The sequence below is a fragment of the Chironomus tepperi genome, unplaced genomic scaffold (genome assembly GCF_022539635.2).
Source record: "Chironomus tepperi strain 1889 unplaced genomic scaffold, CSIRO-AGI_Ctep_v1 contig_67, whole genome shotgun sequence".
Classification (NCBI taxonomy): domain Eukaryota; kingdom Metazoa; phylum Arthropoda; class Insecta; order Diptera; family Chironomidae; genus Chironomus; species Chironomus tepperi.
In genome coordinates this window covers 1,140,767-1,164,080 of record NW_027226189.1, presented here as the reverse complement: position 1 = coordinate 1,164,080, position 23,314 = coordinate 1,140,767, and the positions used below count along the sequence as shown (strand labels likewise).

The window sequence follows — 23,314 nt, the reverse complement described above, 5'->3', positions numbered from 1 at the left end:
TGAACTTTAGAATTTGCTTTGTAATGACTTATCATTTCCCTGGGATCTCCAAGAATGAAGAATCGCAATTTTTTATTATTGATTTTCAATTTTTCTTTGCAAAAAAATGTTCTTAAATTGATTGCTTATTAATTGGCATCATCATCATGTACATTGTCGATTAATTTTGAATAAATTGTATCATCCTTGTTTACTTGCTTCTTCAACATCATTGTTACATGCTTGATTTTTGTAGGATAATAATTCATAAAGATTAATGAAGTATTGTTGTTATTTTGACTGACTTGTCATGAGAATTCAATGGAATAAAGCATTGTTTGAGGAATTCCATGCAAATAATGTCATTTAATGATGATGTAGGTGCAGTGAATCATTGATGTTGTTAAGGACGGGAGTGATAAACATTGTTCCTGATTTTAGGCATGTACGTCATTTTTGAACGATTTTTAATGAGTAATTTAATATATTTTATCAGGTTTTATCAGTTAATCGATCCACGGTAATTTCTTAATCGAAATGTTTTTTGGATATAAAATCAGATTAAGAGTGAATTTTGAATCTTGCAGACGTTTAGCTCAAAACTTAAAATTTATAAAAATGTGGCTTAAAGTAATTTTTATTGCAAGTTTCTGCATTTTGAATGTTGTAAGTAGGCCAGGAGGTGCACCGCTAAGTTCTTGTGAAGATATGATGCCTCGTCATGGTGCAAATCAAGATCAACCTGGAAATCTTCCAGTGAATGTAGAAATTCCGACACAAATCATATCTGGTCAGCCAACAATAATCAGAATTTCTGGTACCACCAGTCTGTCTTCATTTGGAGGATTTTTAATTCAAGCTCGAGCAGGAAATAATCAACTTATAGGAACATTTTTAGAATCTGAAGTTGTTGGTGCATTAGCTTGTAGAAATATCTCAGGATCAAGTGCAACACATATAAGCATGGCTCAGAAAACAGCAGTAGATATTACATGGATAGCACCAAATACCACAGAAATAATTATTTTCAATTTTTAGTAAGATTAATTTTTATTAAATAATTTTTCTATCTTATCAGTTCCTTTAAATTTTATTAAAGTGTCACAATTGCTGGAAATTTTCAAACATTTTGGGCTGCACGCAGATTACCAATGAATATTGTGATTCCATCTGACCCGATTACAACAACTGCAAGTCCAACAATGCCTACAATACCAACTACAACACAAGAGCCTCCAGAAGAACCAACAACTCCTAAGCCTAATGATAATTGTAATTGTAACTGCAATTGCAACTGTAATCCTGTTCCTTATTGTCTTGCAAAAGTTTAAAATAATTTGAAGAACTGAGCATTTTTTCTAAATTTTCAATCAAAATCAGAATAGGAACATTGAAATTTTAAGTCAATTTAAGTAGTAAGTCCTCTTTTCCTGTTTCCGAAATCCTAATAAAGTCAATAAAAAGTTAATCCCTAAAAGTTAAAAATAAAGTTCCGCTTTACAATCTCTAATTTTTATTAATCTCTAACTCATTAAGCATTAAACTCTAAACTCAAAACAACATTTTCTTATCTTGATAAATATCTATTAAATTGAAGTTGAATCACAACACAAGTTTTTAATATTAAGTCACGATTATGAGTCAATATCCAGATTTGTTTAGAATATTATTTTAGCAGTTGGAAGATTATATTGAATTTTACTAATGAATGACATTTAAGAATTGACCTTATGAGCTGGGGCACAAAGATTAAAAATCTATTGTGCCACACCTTTTCGACCTACTGTAGCTTGGGTTCCGAACCAATTACAAACTATGCACATTGCAAGGACACGAATACGTCATGAGATTCAATGTACTTAGTTACACTTTGTGTAAGAAAGTATATTATTGTATTCCTGGAAGTGGAGGCACTTTAGGGACCAAATATATCAAAGCTGTACCCAACACATGAGCTAGAATGGTTAAATGGAAAAAAAGCTTTGAAAATTGAAACCAAGGTATTTGGTTCGTAAGACCAAAGCTCTTCCATTTAGGCTAATACTCATGAACATCCTCCTTGTCTATTCGGGATTGTGAGTTCAATCGATCCCAGTTCAAATATCCTTGAACATGAATCCAACCATAATATTAATGGATATCCATCATCTTGCAAAACTCAATGCTTTCTAATATTTCCAGCATTACAACTCATCATTTTTACTTTTTCAATATCTCAGATTCCAATCTAAAATTCTGAAAAGTCATCGAAAAGTAACAAAAACAGAATGCGGACTTGAACATGAATTAAACATTCCATTATGTAAACCAAAAAGCATAAATTCTTTCGATTCGGATAAAATAACTTAATTTATTAATTTATATTTGAATGAAACATTTCAAAAAAGTAGTTTTTTACAGATTTTAAGTTAGTCTAAAACAAACATGATTTTTCATCCAGAAGAAAACGATTAAATAAATTAACAGAACATCCTCAACAATAGAGGAACTAGCTTTTTATATATTTATTTTCATTTCATGATTAAATTCATTGCAGTGAAGAGCATCGGAAGGAACTAAGTTGTGTGTATTGAAGATTTAAAGTAGTGCAGCTCCTCACATCACGAGTACAGGACAGTTAATAATCACTAGGTGGCTTAAATTACAGTACAATCTCCAGTACATCAAAAATAAATTTGTTTTGCATCGTTGACGCTCTGCTCCATTGGACAGTATGGACATTTAAGCATCGACCTGTAATGATTATTGTTCATACTGATCAGAGATTTTGAATAAATTGTTCCTTAATTTTCATAGTAAAATTTTAGTGAAAATTATTTTAGGCACTCTAAATTAATCAAGCATTTTGCGGTAACTCAAAAACCGTGCATAAAATATATCAAAAATTGCCAATTAAATTAATTAATAAAGCTACAAAAAAATCAAAAAATTCTAAAAGATTTTTCACTAAAATTTCCAATTGGAGACCCAAGCTACTCACATTGATGCACTGCTTAATTTATTAAGTGCGTCTTTGCTGATGACATGACCGCATTTAAGTCTCATCGGTGGATTATCTTCTGTTGATTGCTGACGCAATATTGGACAGGCGAAGATTGAATGATAACGATCAACGTCAATCTCAATCTGTAAGATGAGAATTTAAATTGATTAAAATTGGAGATGACAAGTTGGAATGTTTTTTGATGATGAGGGAATGGAGCGCATTTTAGATGATGTAACTTACCGGAAGCTCCTCTCGTCCATTCCATATGCCTTGAACCTCCCGAGACATGACTTGCTTCAAATTCAATAAAGCTGGTAAGGCAATACATCCAGCACTAACGATCGTCGACAATGGAGATTCCTTATTAATTCCTAAAAGTTCGCATGAGTCTTTTAAAAAGACATCAGCAGCCTCGACCCACATTTCGTCACGTAATAAATAATTGTAAGGTGAACTGTCCAAGCCATTCTTTAAATACAGCAAACAGCCCATCAGGACTTGAAAGTCTTTTTGATATTTATTAACAAATTTTGATAAATGAATACGAGCGTAATTAATTGCTTCATTTTGTGATTGCAGTCCACCACGAATAATTTGCATAAATGCTAATCGATGTAGTTTAAACTCCAATGAACTGTGTCTATCCTCTAATTGTTTAGAATATTTTTCAGTCCAATCGATTGCTGGCGCTAAATTTCTGTGATGAATTTCCTCAAATATTTTATGTAGTTCCGCGAATGGATCCTCATTGATGATCTCTCTCGGTAGACCAGCTTCTTTTATTAGTGAATCTGCTATATCCTCCATGCCTTGACGGTAAAAATGCTTTGCAATATTCTCATCCAGTAACTGTATGTTGTAGTCACTTTGAAAGAGATCTGATCGCACGACTTGATGATATTCCATGATAAAGTTTCTATCTATTGCTTTGCCAACTTTGCTGACTGTTCCCTACAACAACAACAAAATAATGAGTCAAAAAAGCACGTAGAGTCATCAATTTAAGGAATTATTTACATGCAAGTCTCTGTGATCGATTGCTAATCTGTGAAGCTTCTCTTTTGTTCTTGAGATTGTGCTTTTAACCATATTTATCTGTTGTGCTGTCAACTGTGTCTCTGGTGGTTCTAAAAATACCAAAAATGACTTTACAAAAAAACGCAAAAAATCCCTAAAAACATTTCATGACACAACTTACGTTCCTCGAGTGTAGCCTTAATGTTTTCCAATGCATTGATTTCATTTTGCTGTTATCATGAAAAATTAGATAAGCAATAATACAATTGAGTCCAGGTACAGAAAAAAAAATAGAAAGTCAGTGAGAATGAGCTTACGATAAGTTTTGTTGAATGGTCGTTTATAGCACTAAATTTTGTTATCACTTTCTCAATTTCAGCTGATACTTTCTCGATTGCCTCCATTTTTTGATGACAATTTCGTTTTACAAATGCTAAATTATGACAAAAATTCAAAACAAAGAGAGAGGAAAATTATTTTACATCTTATAAACTTTTTTGCTGATTTTGGATGTGTTGGTTGATTGTTGGGGAGTTTGAATTTTTGGTGGCCGTTTGAGGATTGTTTGAGAAATCGGATGTTGATGAAATGTTGGCTGAAATATTGAAAATTTTGATTTTTTATTAATAATTTGAAAAATTTTAAGGAATTTTGGAAAAGTTTTGAGTTTTTGAACAAATTTGTCAAAATTCAAAAATTAACTGTCAAAGTTTTTTGAATTTTCAATGACAATTTGATGAAAAAACTAGATTTTTTTTGAATTTTTTGAGGAGTTTTTAGGAATTTTTGAACTTTAGCATGGTTCGCTGTAAACCTGCAAAACACATGGTGAAGAAACAGCAGAATATCTAGCCATAGACCGATCTGACTCTAATCTGAAGCCGGTTTTCATCAAATCTTGTCTGGAGCCAGAGTCATGCAAGCCTGGCACCAGAATTTCAGTCATTTGTATTCCGTGTGCTTTTAGAGAAAATGTCGATCTATCAATTTGGCTTATCAGCCTGTAATTCAGCTTTATCTCAACATATCATAAAATTCATACAAAAATTCACCAATCCTCATATAATCCCAACTCTGCAAACACTCATAACGGTCAAAAAAATTTCAAATTTCTCACATTTACAACTTTTTCCACCAAGGTCAAAACGCCTTCCTCTACAAGGGTTTAAGTTTTTTTTTCTCTCGCTTCAAGTTACTTTAAAATCTTTAAAAAACTATTGATTAAAAGTGCAATTGAGATTAAAAAGTGCTCTTTACTTGTTATTTACATAAAATTGCATTTAAGAAAGTGTCTTGTGTATAAAATTTACCTTAAAAATTGTGTCCTCTCGAGAAAATTAAAAAATTTGTGATTGATTTTTTTTTTTTTCTTAGAAGAGAAGCTTCCTGTTTCAGTGAAAAAAATCGAGAGAATAAAGCTGGTCTTTTGGAATTTTTTTGAAGTTAGTTTGATCATTTGAGGTGGTAAGTAATGAGAATATTATTTAAATTTATGCTGTGATTAATGTGATTAAATTTGAATGAACAAGATTCAAAAAAAATGTGAAAAAAAGTAAATAAGAATTTTGGATCTATGCTAAACGTCTCCACGGACGATATCGGTTCCATAAATCCAATATGTTGCTTTATATGAACATAAAATTTCAAGTCCTGATTAAAATCTCAAAATTATAAATTTATATTCATCATATATTACAATTAGAATGCATTAAATAAAATTCTACGTCAAAACATGAACAAAAATTTATGCTTCGATGATTTCACCCCCGCAAATTTCACATTGAATCGCAAAAAAAAAAATAACAACAATTTTTATCTCGATACTCGTGCATAATAATTATGTTTATTGTAATAATACAAATCAACCCCTCTATTCATCAACCTACATACACAACTCAACATTTTTTTTCTTCTTGCATCAATAACGACGATATAAAGTCCAGATATGATTATTATTTAAAATTTTAATGTCTCTTACTCACTCACTCTCTTTATGCCTTTAATTTTAATTCAAAAATAAACTAAAAAGTACTGAGTCATAATTTTATATTGATGGAGAAAATATCTGTTATCATAGACTCAATGATTTTGTGCCATAATGCCTATTCATTCAACGACAAAATAACTTAAACATATTTGCGTCAAATTTAATAAATCATTTTATATGTGAAAATATTATTTTCTTGAAATCTTTTTTTTTTTTATTTATTAAAAAGAGGAATAACGTCGAGGAAGGAGGAAATTTTTAAGTAAATATTTTAAACGCATTTTGTGTACATGAATGAGATTATTGATGTTATGTTGTCTTGAAGTCCAATGTCGAGTGATGTGGCTTGGTTCTGTGTTCTAGTGAATTGATCTAGTGTTGTGTGTACTTTGACTAGTCGAACAGATCAATTGTGATCATAGGTCTCCTTTAGATGGAGGTTGAAGCTAGCTTTTTGCTGGCTAGTACCTGTAAATAGATATTGTATTTTAAACTCGGAACAGTGAAATCCAGAGTGTCACAAATCGGTTAATCTATAGAAAATCCGGCCCTATCTGACGTTACCTTGACTTTTTGACAAATTCGGTTTAAATCCGACACCATACTAGAGTCATAATGAGCTGTTGTCGGATTTTAGATCGATTAGCTGACTTGTGCTATTCAGGAACTGTTCAGAGTGTATGAAGGGTCCATGATAGCCTGAATAAGTTACAAAAATTGTCTTTTAACAAAATTTCCAATAATGCTATCAAAAAATGTTACTTGAGGACTCAAATGGCAACTTTTTATACATATCAAGTCATGTTGATGTTGATTATTTACCTCGGATAAGCATCTACCTTTCTTCAGCTTCATTAAGTTCCTAAATTTGTCACTTCTTATTTTGTACATAGAAGAAATGAAGCGCAGAGCCATCTTTTAAAGTCTTTTAAAACAAGAAATGGCCCTATATGTGTCAAATTCCATTTCAAGTGGCTAATCCCATGTGCTGAGCCTCACATGTGCATCAAAAAATTCCCAAAATATTCATAAAATCAGCGAACATACTTGAGAACCTCCCAGAACCCTATTTCTTCTACCTAAACGTCATTTTAAAGCAACTCCCTGAAAATAATTTTCATACTTCATAATTTCAACCGATTTACGGTAATTTAACTGCCGATCACACGTCTCTGACTTTCCTCAATGTTTATCTTGTCCTATAAAATGTAAACATTAACAAAATAACCTCTAAACCGGTCTAGTTTAAAATATATATATATGTAAATAAACTAAAAATACAGAATTTTTATGATTTGTTATTTTTAAGATTGATATCATAAAGAAGTGAGCTGTTATTTGACAGGTAGAGATTTATAAATAATCTCAAATATGGATTAGAAAGAGAGAATGGAAAAAATTATTAATAAACTCAAGCTTATGGTGTCATAAAAAATCTGTTGGGAATTTTCGGATATTTTTGTGCCTTAAATTGACAAATTATTAATTTTTGTGCTGTAAAATTAATTAAAATTTGCAATTAAGTATTCTTAAATGAATTTGATAAGAATGACTGGGTCAGTAATCATTCGACAGTAAAATGCAATTAATGTCCGATTTCATGATAGCTGTAAATGATTATAACGGTTTATTTAGTAAATGGTCATCTGGTCAGTTCTTTTTTATTATCATTTTTATGTGATTAGATCGACACTCGGTCATTTGGCTACATTTTATTCAAATAAATTTGAATTTAACAGTCTAAACATGTTTTAACATGATTGTGACTTTATGTCTTTTGCGAGTGCGTGCTGTATTTTTTTTTGACAAATTCCGGAAGTTTAGGATCAAGTGAGATCAATCCTGCATGTGAATTTATGTTTGAAATACTTTTGAATCTCTTAGCAACAATTTCAAGAGCATGTGAAGCTATTGACTCTTATTATACTTCCTCCGAAACTCCATTTCGTCACATTGCTTAACATTTCTACCATAATATAATGAAATTTATCTGATTATGATTATTTGAATAATACAAACTTTGATGTGCGTCACAATGAATCATTTACATGCTGTATTTCGTAACTTTTCTCAATATTTACGTTCTTGACTTACTGAAGAAATTGAGAGCAGTCATTTGATGGCCTAATAACCACAATCTTAAATTTCAAGTCACACATTGTCATTGACGTGCAATTTTTTCAAATAAATCATCAACAATTCAAATCTAGTCAATTACCTTTCAATAAATCTTGATATTTGACCTTTTGATCTTTTTTATTGATTTTTAAATTTGGTGATTTGAGGTTAGGGCTATCTTGCCGAATGATACAAGTGAAGAAGGGTATACCAAGGTGCTTTAAGGCTCCGATAAACCTCTTTAATCAGCATTAAATGAAGCTACAAAAATTTGATAGTCAAATCGATGACACACGAAGCTCATGACGTAGCCTTCTTCATTTGTGTCGATCGGGCTTGTTAGGTGATTTATGAGCTAATTTTGAGTCACAATTTGGAATTTTTGTTCAATTTTGCACATTTATTTTTTAGAATTTTGAATTTAAAATTCAATTGGATCTAAATTTCTAAGAATTGAAAAATTAATGAATTTGAAGTATATTCCAAACCCCTGAATGTCAATTAAACTACACTCGTGCGCCTACATTTCTTAGACTCAATATTCATTCAATTACAATGCGCCATAATCATCGAAATTTACACAGAACTTTATTTAAAAAAGTATCTACAATCACTATAATTCTTCTTTATTATAATATCGTTGTTATTATTTTCTTAACATACACATTTATAGTCATTTATAGGAAAATGTTATTCATGAAAATTTCGTAGAAATACATTGAGTATGAATAAGCATGTCAAAAATACCAAAAACAGAAGTGAACACGCGAATAGTTTAGAATGATTGAAAACATACAACAAATAATATACATGATTCATGCATGGCTTTTGCGTTGTAATGTTAAATAAATAAAATATTAAGTAAGAAAGTATCAACACTATGCCATGTGACAGAGAATTGTAAAGACAACAAAGTTTTATTCAATATTTTTTTTTTAAAACTGAGAAGAAAATGCGATAAAAATAACGAAAAGAAAATTTTTGATTGATGTTTTTGTGTCATAGCAATTAGTATAGATAAGTCTGCTGCCTCATTTTCCCTACTCAATTTCGTTTGCTCCTAATTTAATTTTAATTAATTACGTGGGAGTCAGTTGAGTTGTAATTGAAAACCTTTGAGGCACAATCGACCAAAAAACCCGTACATAAAATGATATGTCTTCATTTCTGCGAAACCGCTGAACTTCACACAAAAATAACATAAAGCCATAGCTATTGACTTACAGAAAAAAAAAATATGAACGAACTGTATAAAAATAAATAAAATGATTGATAAGAGAAGTATAAGCAACATTGCACAGTGTAATAAGAAGATGATGAAGAGAAACGACATGAATGAAAAACCTGAATGAAATTTCATTTTTTGCCGGAAATTGTAGAAGTTTTTTTTTTTTTTTTTTAATATAATATGCTGCCGTTGTTTATGTATTCTGCTGTTGCGAGTGAAAATTAAGAAAATAACAACATGTTTTGGCGGCATTGAAGAGCTGTGCTGCAAAATAAATGAAAATGAAATGTTTGTGCTGGTTTGAAATGCATTGAGTGTTCTGTGCTGTTGAGGATTGAGCGACTTTGGAGTAATGAGGAGAATTTCAATTTTTTATGGGTCGATTTTTAGAAGTTGTGCTTTTACGAAGACGAATTTTCAATATTAAACTTCAAACAAATGACTTTTTAAAGCAACGCTTCAAAGCATTGACTTTTCAAAGCCATGCTTTAAAGCGACAAATTTATATGAAGTACAAAATTCAAAGCAACACTTCTTTTACAAAAGAAATTTAAAAGCTTCGACTTTTTGGCAGCCAAGCTTCAAAGTGACACTTTTTTAAAGCCAAGCTTCAAAGTGACTCGTTTATTAAAGCCAAGCTTTAAAGCAACGACAATTTTTTAAGGTCTAACTTCAATATGATGACTTATTGTAAGTTGAATTTCAAAGCGATGACTTTTTGATACTCAAATTACAAAGTAACGACTTTTTTCAAAGTCAAAATTCAAAGTGACGACTTTTTTCCCTCAAAACATTCAAAATAAAAGCAGAAAAAAATCTAAAAATATTCTAACAATGGAACACAAGCGATATTGACCTAAAAAAAATATTTTCCATTTTCCTCAACGTTCAAAAGAATAAGAACGCGAAAGTAGTCCAAACAATTCAACACAATACGTCTATTTTTACAAGATTGATTATGTAGATCACATTCTATTCAATATTTCAGGACTGATTTTCATCCGATTTATTCAATCATACTCAATGAAACGCAGATTGAAAAGAAATTTTAAGCTTGAACGAAATTGTCAATAAAAAAATGAAGAAAAAATTCAAGTTTAGTCCACAAATAACAATGATTTTTTTATTGCATCTGTCAGCCACAAATAAAGTCCATGATAAATTGCATTTATAAGAACAAATGTGCTAAAAATTCACATATAGATAGCACACATTATTCTCCTTTATCATCGGATCTTTCGGATCTTTTTCAAAAAAAAAAAAAAAAAAAAAGTGGAATAAAATTGCTTTATGGTGCAATTTAAATGTGATATGAACATAAAAATTATTATATGATATGCTATAAAAAATCATATAAATAACGATATTGAATTTCACTTGTTTTGTCAGATTTTGCATGCATACATATTTGTGTTATGTCTATTTCTCAATAGCCAGTTCCACTTATGAGAAATTCTCATTTTTTTTCTCTATCGACGATTGTGACGACGTTGAGTAAATATCGGCAAAAAATTTATTTGCACTTTAAATAGAAGTTCCTTCTTTATAGATCTGCTAATTCTATCTCCATCTCACTCGTCGTTTGCTGTAGCAAAATATAATAAAATATAAATTTTTGAGGTATTTCTGTCAAATACAAATAACATCCATGAAAGTCACATACATATCCAAACCGAAATAGTAATTAGATGTCACATGTATCATGTGAAGATTATTCATGAAGTGTGAAATTCCTTTCTTTATAGTCGCTGAGTGAATTATGGAATCATTGGAGCAAAAACTCTTTTCACTTCTTACTTCACTAGTTAATTGAAATGTGCGGAATGACAAAAGAATTTTACATTTGAGAATTTTTTTTGAGTATTAATTAAGACATTTTTTAGAAGTCATTAGTCGTCATGAATAATGAGATGGGGAATAGGAATTTTGGTTAGAGTGTTTGAGAGTTTAGACAGTGTATTGGAGTTGGTTGAGTTAGATGGGAATGTTTTGAAGATTATTGCTGGGGATTGTAAACGATTTTAGGCACTTTTAGAATCTATGAAATAGTTAAGGCGATGTTCAGCTCAAAATGAGGCAAACTAGCCCTAAAAAGCTGATGTAATCCGATTTTTCGTCTTAAGAATGAGACATGTAGTAACTCAATTAGACCTATTCACTCTGGTCGATGGCATAAGAGTCAGTTTCAGTCACTATCTTCAACAAAACCCCTAAAGTCACCCCTAACCCTTCTTAACTACGCATCTGAACCACAAAATCACAAAATTTGTACACAAAACTCATTCTCAGACTGGAAATTTCAGTGTCATGCAGCACTATACACCCCAGATGTACACAAAAAGCCATTAAAAAACTTTTCATTCTTAAAATTGCCTTCATTATTTTTCAATAAAAATTATCATCACAAAAAACCTTCATTCAAAACTTTTTTATCAGAGTTTCTTCAGCTTTCTAACTTAAACATCCAAAAGAGCAACTTTAAGTTATCAAATAATCAATATCGAACATGCAAACTGTATTAATCGAATGCTCAGCTCACGAAACATTAAGAAAAATCGATCAAAACAGCACCTCTGCTGTTTATTTCTGTCTCACTTCTTCTTCCTCTAATAATACCACAAAATCGATGGTCAATTCATACTTCCAACAGTCCCAACAGCAGGACAGTCATTCGAAACTACAACTTTTATGATTCGAACAGTTTAATCATTTTACCAACAAATCCGGTTGAATGCCCCAGTTCCGGATTCCAATATCGCGAATTATGTCAAAAAAGACTTTATTGCATGCATTTATGGCACATCACACCTTTAAGAAGATGCAGCATTATATAATGTTCTGTAAGCGCTTCAACAACTCGATAATCCGTCCTTGAGTCTCTTTTTCCTGTTGAACACGTGCTGCCTATAAAGAATTATGCAATGAAGTTTCGATTCAAGCATGATAAGGCACAAAAATTTTTTTTTAATTTTTAATTTTCAATTCCAAAAATTGATTTTTAATCGTTAAACTATTAATATTAGATGGCAATTAGAGTCTAAATTGAAATGCCAATGGGAAATATAGATTTTATATTTTATTACTATCGCATGCATATTTTCACGGCGGTGTTTCTCATCTGATTTTTACGATTATTGTGATTATAATGATGATTATTGTTGCTGTTTCATTCATAATAAATATAAACATTTTTTTTTGTGATAAGAAACTTTTTTGAGTTCTGGCCGAGCAGCACAAGCTGTTTGCTAGGGCACCGTTATGTTGCCGACCCTACGGGCAGACGCTGAGTTGCTCTGAAGGCACCTTGATCCATTACTTTGACCATTACTTCGAAAATTTCGATTGTGTCGCTCGGGTCCAATACCTTCTATTCCCTAACGGATTTTATGCCGCGAAAAAAGCTGTTTTCTATTTAATATTGATTAAAATTTACTAGCTGTGTGGTAACTCCTTCTAAAGTCACAATAGAAAATTTATTATTCTTATGATTCATGACATGACTTTTTGTAGGTGTGCGGAAACTTATTGTTTTTAAAGAATCGTATTGTATTTAATTTTTTGCCTTGTTCTATGAACTTTTCGATGCAGTCATACACAATTTAGAGGCAGTGATCGATTGACATGGACATATTTCTGTTCTGTTTGTTGCTAAGTTGTGCGAAAAGGTTGTGAAATAATTTGATTTATTGAGGTGTCATTTGTGAGAAATTTGTAAGGAGGTTGTCTGTGACATTAGAATTTAGATGGGTAGCATGCAACGAGCATCGTCACGAAATTCTTAAGCACGCTTATCTAGGCGAGCATTCTCTTTGTTTGTAAGAGATTAAGCTGTTGATAAGCGATGCTGATTAAATTATCTGTAAGATACAAGCATCCTTGCTGCTTTGGACTGAAATATACCTTCAGTTGGCTCAAAGCCTTTAATTGACTCATATCTTAGCACGCATAGAGCATCCCAGTCAACTTTGATCCCTGCATCAATGCAACAAGCTCCTAAATACGTTTTAACCCATTTTACATGACCCAAATATTAATGCGCATTAACCCCTTAGAAAATTGCAATTTTAACTTCCACGCGAATTCAATTAAGCTTTGTTTTGATGCTTCTATGTAAAAGAAAGAAGGTCAATTCGACGAAAGCATTCCTAGACGATAAATAAAATGCACCTCCTTTCTAAATAAAAAGAGCGCGTATTCACATATATCAAGTAATAAAATTGATTGAGAGAATCTCATTAAAATTAACGAACATAAACTTGATTTTAATAAGAGCTTTAACGGTAAAATTGAAAATTATCAACTAAGTTTATATCTTTGAAAGATGTCATAATTCATGTATTTTACATTCAGCAAGAAATCATTATAGTCAACATCTCAATCATATTACTTACATATGTATAGACATAAATGTGAAGCACACGATACATACGCTTGTAAATCAGAATCGTCGCAATTCGCTTATAATTGATCGCGATATTAATGTGATCAGATTGATACAAAATAATAACAAATGTTTCTCATTTCTCATGCACTCGTGTCTCTGGCTTTTTTTTATAATATCATTCCTACTGAATGTATATCTTCTTGTTCTTTAGCCGTTTTTATTTTATTCGCTTTAGCTTCGCTCAAAATGAAATGCATATGAAAGTATGAATGTAAAGATACATATTGGCGAAGATTTACGATCATTTGTGAGAGATATTCATGTATTTTCTTCGCTTCATTCTACGACACCCGATTGCAGATTATTGCGCTTAGCAAATTTTGAGCGCATTTCTTTGTTTGAGGTTATTTTATCAGTGCTTATAGTTGATTTGTGTATTGTAGGAATTTTAAGCAATTTTCAGTCGAATTTTGCTTGCGATATTCGAATAAAATTCAAATTCTAATCATTATGAAGCCATTCAGGCTGTGGCAATTATAACAAGGATGGGAAATGGTCTTGCATTTAGTCAAATTAGGGTTTAAGAGAGTTCATCCTACTTTCCATAAAAGCAGAACTCAAAATCAACTCGAATTCTGTATGGAAAAGTCGAACTAAATCGACTAGACTCCATATAAAATTCAAATCGACTTCGAGCTCTGGTTAAGAGGATTCACAAGGTTTTGAAGCTGAAAAATGCAGAACCCTGATCGGAAAGTAGATTCCGGCCCCTTAATTAAGGACAGACCCACTTTACAAAATATGCCTCTCTAAGCTTCTAATCCCACCAAACCCAATAAATCATAAAAATCAGTTTGTCAATCCTTTCTCATTAGATTTCACAAAGCAAAGCAAAAATCTTTCAATCCAATCTCATTATCGCCTCAAAATGCAGGGGCTTTAGAGCACTTAAATCATTTCACAATAATAAAAAAAAGAAACATTCACTTCGCGACATTTCGCCCAAACATACTCCTACATAAGTTATGTTTCTTTAAAATCTATAAATAGCATGTCAAGTTATTGCAGCGCTTTTTATAATATATTCAATTTAAAGACAGCAAAAATATTTCCTTCTATTTATTCTTTCTTAACATTTCATAAATGTGACGTTTATCGCAGTAGCAGAAACAAGCCAAGTGAGAATCTCACAGCGTTAAAAATAATCGTTAAACTTTCACCGAAAATAATTAGCGGGATATTCAACTTTAACTTACAAGTTTTGATGCCAAATTTTCTACCATCACTTTCATCGTCATCATCAAATAATGTAGTGGCAGAAATCGTCAATTGATTTAAATTTATCATGCGGCTCTCTTTCTCATCTGGCATTATTTTTCTTTCATTTCTTTCATTAGCCAAATTTTATGAGAATTTGATTGGATGTGAAATGGTTTTGGTGACAGATTGTCGATTAAGATTTGCTGATATTCAAATATATCGATTGATTTGAAATCAAGCTACTGTTAGTATTTTAGAGGAGGTGCCATATGGATATCATTGTTGTGGTGCTTCATCTGACATGATTAATCCAAAATTGTAACGCCTTGGATGGGGTGTCCTTGAGATATTTTTTTTTTGTCTCGAATTCTGAAAGTTTTGCGTGTAATTGAATGCAATTTTTGTGACTCAATTAGTTTTGCTGCCAAAAACCTGTTGATTCTTGAAAATATAAAAATTCTCATATTTTCTTACATTCGAGTGATTCAAGAAAATATTCTGAAATTTTTTGGGTGGCCATAGTATTGATGTTGTTCATGAAGTGGTATTTGAGGGGTTTTGAGTAGATTTTGGAGGTTCTGCATATCTAGAGTGATGATATTGCTGTATGTGTGATTGCCGAAGACATAAGGATTCACCATTAAAGGTCAAATGATGTATTAAGGCTTTCAATGCTAAGTTTTGTGACAAAAACTGGAAAAATCTACTTTTGCCTTACTATTGGGTCTATTCACTTCAAATAGAACTTTAAGGATACAAATTAAGTCCATAAAAGTTCTTATTAGGAACAAAATTCCAGATTTCAAGACTTTATGTTTCTTAAAATTACAATTCAGATTTTACTTCCTATTTAAGTCTAGACAACAAGACACAAAAGCAAATTAAATACTATAAGACTCTAAACCGCCAATAGACGACATTGTCGGCCAAGAACAAAGCTTATATTAAAGGCACCGATTGCCAATTCAGCAACTAGTTAACAGATAATCCAAAAACAAAAAAAAATCCCCAACTTCTATTGACTCAGACTTGTTGATCTTTGTACATTTTCATAACTTTTACCCAGAAATAAAAACATTCAAGGTCGTACATCGTTGCAGTTCTGTTGAATCATTTAAAGAAATTATTAATTCAATCGCTTGACTCAGGAAAAATTCCCTGAAATGTTTACCGTGGGTTGGATGTTTACCATAAGCATCAGTTTACAGTTAGGGTGGTCCAAACACAAGATTGTTTTCTAACAGATTTTTTATAAATCATTTCAGTCACAGAATAATCAAATTAAATATTTTAATGCGCTATAAAGTTGCTCTTAATTAATTTATGCTTGCTATTTCTTTTTTGTGTAATTGTGCAATGACTTTTCTTTATTTTATTCATTAATACCCGACATAGACGATTTTCATCTATTTTGTTACTCTCGCTCACTATCTCTCCTCCTTTAAGCTGTAACAAATTAATTTAATTTTACATCTTGCACTTAGTATTCATTAATCTCTCGCTTGCAATTGATATAAATGAATTGATTAGTTGTTTTACTTATTTATCGACCTACCATACATAAATAACATTATTTGCAAGCTTTTTTTTATTTATTAAATTCCGTTATCGTAAGAGCATTAAGTGTGAGTGAGTGAGAGAGAGATAGATAGAGCAGGAATTAAAGTAAAGCATATAAATTAACGTGACGCGATGGCAAATTATTTTAATGGTTTGTATTTGATTTTTTATTATTCGAACACATTCTCGACCGCATATTGCATAAAGAAAAACTGCAACAATGTTCATTTTGGATGGGATCTACATAATTATAATAATGATACAGTAGCTAATTTTCTGATTGATTTGTTTGACTGGATGATAAGATTAGTGAATCATAAAATTAAGTTAATGAGCGATTAGATTGGAATTATTATCTAATTGAACTAGTTAATGAACTTATTATTAGTAATCTTATTGGCTCATGTTTCGAGTGTGATTGATTCGGCATAAAAATGTTGTTTCTACGATAATAATCTGACTGAATTCTTTTTTTTTTTGCTGTATTGAAGATAATTGCTGGAAATTTTACATTTTATTGTGGGGTATTGATGGATTGGCGAAGCATGAAAAGTGAAAGGGAAAAACCAAGACTTATGAGCTTAATATTTGATAAGAATTTCCAATTCTTTGCCATTTATAATGCCAGGGGTTAGGCGTGTCTGCCTAAAAATCACGGAGTGAACAAAAGTCGAAAATTCGACAACAGACCGACTTGAGTGATCGGATTTTATTGAATCTGGGTTTAGTCCAGAGTCGCGATGGCCTGGGGATAGGCTTTAATCCATTTCTACTTCCTGATGTAGAATCTTTCATGACTGAAGTGATGTTCATGTTTGAACACACTATTCGAGCACTAGATCATCAGATTATCAAAGATCAGTGATGGCTAACCTGTGTGCCGCGGCACACTAGTGTGTTCCCAAAATATGGTGGTAATCCCATGAGCCATATGCCGTGTCCTATTTCGGTCAATGCTTATGAGCAAAGTGTACCGCGAAAAATTAAAGACTACCCACCACTGGCATAAATTCACCTGAATAACTAGAAAATTGCGCTTTTGTAGATCATCTCAAAATGAACAAAAGATTCTCAATTTTAAAAAAGATTCAATTTCTCTTCTAAATGCAATAAAGTTCGTTGAGAGAAAAGAGAATGAAAAGATATTTTAATTTGATCATCTTGAAATGAGTGATATTAGCAAAAAAAGCATGATTAAAGATTGATTTCATTTTCTTGATGGGACATAAAGTCCGTAAGGCATATTAACAAGAATTCTTTACATGCTTTTTTTATAGCCAAACATTCCACTTAATATTAGACAAGTATTTGATCATTTTTATAGACTGAAAAAGATTCACTTATTCATACTACAGTATCAAGTATCTTGTCTCGGTCGTGTCTTCTTTTTGCTTCTCTTTTAAAATAATTTGAAGAGATTTTTTTATTTTTAAACACAAAAAAATTATTCCTCCAAGGACTTTCCATTTTGTCAAAGGTCGTTAATTTTACTAAATGTGACTTAATAATTGCTTAATATTAACGCGCAAAGCAAAGCGACTGAACAACGAAAAGAAATAAATAATAAATTTTTTTAGGCGTCTTCCTTAAAAAAAGACTCTTCTCATTGTATCTAATTCTTAACTATTTATAATGCCAAAGAATTTCAAAAGCTAGTCTTACACTTAAGAATAATGTGATGAAAAAAATTTACATAAAAATGGGTTTTTTTTGTGGTTGTGACGCATTTTTTGGTTAGGGTATGACTGGATTTTTTGGTTGAATTTTGAAGTTTTGGATGCCATCGACCTAGAACCAGAGCTTAAAGTCGGATGATTGTTAGTTGACTTTAGTCGACTAATGCTGACTTCGACATCTGCCTAGGACACTTTGTGACTATAGTAGAGCTAGACATGGATATGAAGCTAGGCCTAAAGTATACCATAAGAACCTCGAGTGGACAAAAATACGTTATGTGGAGTTGACCGAAAGTTAATGTCTAATTCTAACGTATTTTCAATGTTTTGATCTAGCATTCATATTATGGATGATACACCCAAGTATAAAAGTTTCCCAAATGGTACATTAAACTACAATTCTCGAGTAGACAAGAATAAGACAATCATTAGACATTATCTAGCTATTAACTAGTTAAAACGTATTTCGGTCTACTCGTAAGTTTACTGATTAAATTATTAAATTGGAATAGAATTCATCAATAAATCAAAGAAACTATAAGTTTACCAAGAGAACCTACAATAATTTCTCTCATAACTACCTGAAATCCTCAAAAATCCAATCACAAACTTTCGGCAAAAATAATATTTTACGAAAAAAATGCTCTCTAGCCACTCAAAAAAGTCAAATAACCTTTTGCATTCTTTATTATTCATTTCAATTAAAGAAATATAAAAAAATCAAAATGCTTCACACCTATAAGCGATGATAAGCAAGAGAGACGTTAACCCAAACGACTCTACAAAATAATATTAATATTGTCTACAGTTCAGTTTGTTTAAATAAATCATTCATCCCCGATAACATATTCTCCAAAGTGTACAAAGCTTATCAAATTTCCCATAATAACAAATAATAAGCTAAAAAAAAGTTTCTTTAGAAATATTTAAATTTGAGAGTAACAAATAAAAATTGAGAGAGAAGTCAAAGAAATAAAGATTTTTAAGTTTGCTACTCGAGACACACGATCTCATTCTTTAATTAACTTTAGAAGATTTCAAAAGAAATATTTGTGCTGTGAAAGTTATAAAGAGAGAAATAACAAAACAAAAAAAAAAAAGATGTTAAAGTCGAAATGTAAGATTTATCAGTTACAAGTGTTGTATTTATAGATTGCACGAATATATATATCGACAAATATACTAGATCAATTCAATTTTAATCACATACACAGATTGTTATTTACATTCGTAGACATTTTGTCTTGATAAATTAAACGTGACAAAAGACTTTTTCTTGTTATTTACAGTATATTATCATAAAGTTCGTAAAATGGATGACGATGTTGAGACGTCTACGAGCAGTACCATGTCAAGTTTGAACAGCCTATTCTCATTTACAAGTCCGGCTGTGAAGAAGTTGCTGGGATGGAAACAAGGTGATGAGGAAGAGAAATGGGCTGAGAAGGCTGTTGATAGCTTAGTAAAGAAGCTTAAGAAACGGAAAGGAGCCATTGAGGAGCTAGAAAGAGCACTTTCGTGTCCAGGACAGCCATCAAAATGTGTCACAATTCCACGATCATTAGACGGACGTTTACAGGTAAAATAATCACAAAAACTTTTCAAATCAGGATCAAATAATAATTTTTAATAATTTTCACTTCAGGTATCACATCGAAAAGGCTTGCCACATGTCATTTATTGTCGTGTATGGCGTTGGCCTGATCTACAAAGCCATCATGAATTAAAGCCAATAGAGTCATGTCAGTTTCCATTTAGTGCAAAACAAAAAGAAGTTTGCATAAATCCTTATCATTATAAGCGTGTCGAAAGTCCTGTTTTACCACCGGTTCTAGTTCCACGTCATTCTGAATTTGCACCAGGACACTCACTATTGCCAATGCATCAAATGATTGAACCAACAATGCCACATAATGTCCAGTATTCATCATCTGGCTTTGGATCGCCGCATATGGGTGGTCCACAAAGTCCTTTATCGCCTCATAATATGGCACCACAATCTCCAATGTCTTCAATTTCCAGTCCGGGACCTGTAAATTCAAATCCTCAAAGTCCCTATTTAGCGGAGACACCGCCGCCTGCGTATAGTCCGCCGGAAGATAATGGAAATAATAACGGTAATCAGGATCAACCAATGGATACAAATATGAGTGAAGTTGCACCAGTAAGTTATCAAGAGCCACCATATTGGGCCAGTATTGCATATTATGAATTAAATTGTCGTGTCGGAGAAGTCTTTCATTGTAACTCAACATCAATCATTGTCGATGGCTTTACAAATCCGAGCAACAATTCTGATCGATTCTGTTTGGGACAATTGAGTAATGTAAATCGAAATAGTACGATTGAGAATACTCGACGACATATAGGCAAAGGTGTACATCTCTACTACGTCGGCGGTGAAGTATATGCCGAATGTTTATCAGACTCAGCTATTTTCGTTCAATCAAGAAATTGTAATCATCATCATGGCTTTCATCCAAGTACAGTTTGTAAAATTCCACCTGGATGCTCATTGAAAATTTTTAATAATCAGGAATTTGCGCAGCTATTGTCACAATCAGTCAATCATGGATTTGAAGCTGTTTATGAATTGACAAAAATGTGTACAATTCGAATGAGTTTTGTGAAAGGATGGGGAGCTGAATATCATCGTCAGGATGTCACATCAACACCGTGTTGGATTGAAATTCATCTGCATGGTCCGCTTCAATGGCTTGATAAGGTTCTCATTCAAATGGGCTCACCACATAATGCTATTAGTTCAGTTTCATAAAAATGTTCTCGAAATAATTTCTAATTAGTTTGTAATTGAAGTTTGTATCCTGAATAGTATATTGGAGATTTTGGGAAGTTGGAATAGAGCAACTCGAAATTATGCAGTATTGATCAGCTACTGACTTCCTGCTTCGTGATCAATTCAGGACACAAATTAAAGAAACATTTAAATCCAATTGTAAGATATAAGAATGAGAGATCCTGGATTGTGAGTCCAGTCAGTGAAATTATAAATGAAGAAATTATTTAGATGCCCCACTTTAATTTTGGATGTTTAGCATGTAAGAGATGGAAAAGACATTTTCTGCACAATCTTCTTTTTTCTAAAATGAGATTTAAACTAAAAAAAATTTCATTATTTTCCTTTTAACATTTGCACTTGTTTAATTTTGAGCAAACTTCCGCGCGGAAGTTGGAAAAAAAATTTATTATCTTTACTTTTGTTCTTCCAAAATTTTAAATTAGCCTTTTTGGTGCTTGATTTTTTTATTGAAAAAATTTTCTTGACATTTTGTATTTTTCTATTGAAATTTTTTATATTAAAAATTAAAATTTTATTGAAAAAAAATGTGCATTTGTAATGGAAGTTGTCTTCTGGTGGATTGATATGGGTTTGGATGGGTGTTTGGAATTTAATTTGATGATCAATTTATGAGTTTACTCAAATAAAATGAGTCGATTTGAAATTTGTTCAAAATTAAAATTTTCAAAGCTTAACTTTTGAATTTTTAAATTTTCAAAATTTAAGTTTTGAATTTTCAAAAATTAATTTTAAGCTTTCCACATTTAAAAGTGAAATTTTTAAAATTTTAAATTTCTAAAATCGTTAAATTTTAAATTTTCAAAATTTAAATGTCAAAATTTCAATCTTTAAATTTTCAAAATTTCAAATTTTTAAAATTTGACATTTTAAAATTAAAGAAATAATTTCAAAATCTGAAATTTAAAAAAAAAAAAATTAGCAAAAATTGCAACTTTCACAAAATTAGAAAGATTTGATTTTCACTCAAAATTCAGAAATTTACTTAATTTAATTGAAAAATTAAAGAAATTTCTAAAATTGAATTGGATTCACAAACACCCTAAACCCCTTCAATTCCACCCAAAATTCAAAAGAAATTCAAAAAAAATTTGATTTATATTTTAGATAAAATTCTTTTATAAAAACTGTTTTATTATTATAAATTCTAAGACAAAAAGAAAGAGAAAAAAAAGTTTAAAATTTTTATTGAAAAACTAAAGAAATTCTTTGAAAAGAAAAGGAATACTTGACTTGCTCCTTTACTGATTATATTGATTTTTTTTCTTCAACTTAGGCATACGTAAAATAAATATGATAAAAAAATTATGAATTTGATGGTTTTGATCTCGAAGAATTGAAAATAAAATTTAAATAAATATAAAAAAAATGTGCAGTTAAATAATTTAAGGAATGACAAAATGAAGTGAAAACTCAGTATACAATTTTATATATTTTTTTTCTTTAAATAACTTCTTTTTATTTCAATATACGATGATGCTTAGTTTAATGTTAATTTTTGCCATAATAAAGCTTCTCAGCTAAGTGACTTTGAATGCCTTGATAAACTTTATTTTTAAAATGAAATTTGTAATATACAAAAAAAAAAACTTGTAAAGTGCAATTGATAACAGAGATATATTGATGTCTTATTAATGCCATAACGATTCCTATATTGATAAAAAATATATATATTTTGCAAAAAATTCATGCGCCTTCAATTTTACACACACAAAAAAAAAGTTACTTTTTGTCTTTTGCAAATTGGAAAATTTGAATTTAAATGAAAATGATGAGAATATATATATATTTAATGAAGATTAGAATAACGAACCTCTTTTTTTTTCTTCGAAGATATATAAATAAATTTTTGTCTTAAGCATCTAATAGGTTTAAGATAGAAAACATTTTTTTTTGTCGATACTTACTTAAAAATCTATATTGAATCAATAAAAATGGATTTGAAAAATTGTAAATTAGTTGTTGGATTTTTGAATTATCTTTTTTCAGGTTTAGTTATTTGTTTCAGGCTGAAGCTCTTCTTTCTGATTTTGTATCAAAATGTCAACTCGTACTTGCTAATCTGCTGGTCGTACCATCAATTGTGATCCATGTCCTTGCATAGATGTGTCCTAAAACAGGTTTTAACGAAATTTTGCACTTTTGTAGCGACCCCGGGTTTGTCGGATAGGCTTATTTTTTACATACAAGCTAATCCTTGCTGCTTGCTTCTTGTTATAAGGCAATTGCAGTGAAACACTACTTCGTGCTTTTCTTAGCCCGATCTAAAGACGAGATAACCATGACAGAACGGCGTCCATC

At 31.1% G+C, this 23,314-nt stretch overlaps 3 protein-coding genes across 5 annotated transcripts; 2 read left to right on the top strand and 1 right to left on the bottom strand.

Annotated features, from left to right (window-relative positions):
- Nucleotides 1–566: 566 nt before the first annotated feature.
- Nucleotides 567–1,489, top strand: LOC139100545 (putative defense protein 3). The gene is made up of 2 exons (XM_070653167.1): nt 567–1,016; nt 1,079–1,489. Exons 1-2 carry the CDS (start codon nt 598–600, stop codon nt 1,308–1,310), a joined length of 651 nt encoding a protein of 216 aa, XP_070509268.1. The 5' UTR covers nt 567–597; the 3' UTR covers nt 1,311–1,489.
- Nucleotides 1,490–2,300: 811 nt separating this feature from the next.
- Sou (required for meiotic nuclear division 5 protein souji) lies at nt 2,301–4,501 on the bottom strand. 2 transcript variants are annotated; one of them, XM_070653124.1, is made up of 6 exons: nt 4,300–4,501; nt 4,164–4,212; nt 3,983–4,092; nt 3,206–3,916; nt 2,960–3,105; nt 2,301–2,733 (listed from the first exon to the last, which is right to left on the bottom strand). In XM_070653124.1, exons 1-6 carry the CDS (start codon nt 4,384–4,386, stop codon nt 2,643–2,645), a joined length of 1,194 nt encoding a protein of 397 aa, XP_070509225.1. In that variant the 5' UTR covers nt 4,387–4,501; the 3' UTR covers nt 2,301–2,642. The 2 variants fall into 2 exon arrangements, with proteins under 2 accessions (XP_070509225.1, XP_070509226.1); XM_070653125.1 differs by having other exon boundaries at nt 2,301–2,712.
- Nucleotides 4,502–5,192: 691 nt separating this feature from the next.
- Nucleotides 5,193–21,751, top strand: Mad (Mothers against dpp). Of its 2 annotated transcripts, none has more exons than XM_070653103.1 (3): nt 5,193–5,446; nt 19,485–19,774; nt 19,841–21,751. In XM_070653103.1, the coding sequence occupies exons 2-3, from the start codon at nt 19,508–19,510 to the stop codon at nt 20,969–20,971; spliced, it is 1,398 nt and encodes a 465-aa protein (XP_070509204.1). In that variant the 5' UTR covers nt 5,193–5,446; nt 19,485–19,507; the 3' UTR covers nt 20,972–21,751. The 2 variants fall into 2 exon arrangements, with proteins under 2 accessions (XP_070509204.1, XP_070509203.1); XM_070653102.1 differs by lacking the exon at nt 5,193–5,446 and adding an exon at nt 19,246–19,312.
- Nucleotides 21,752–23,314: the final 1,563 nt, after the last annotated feature.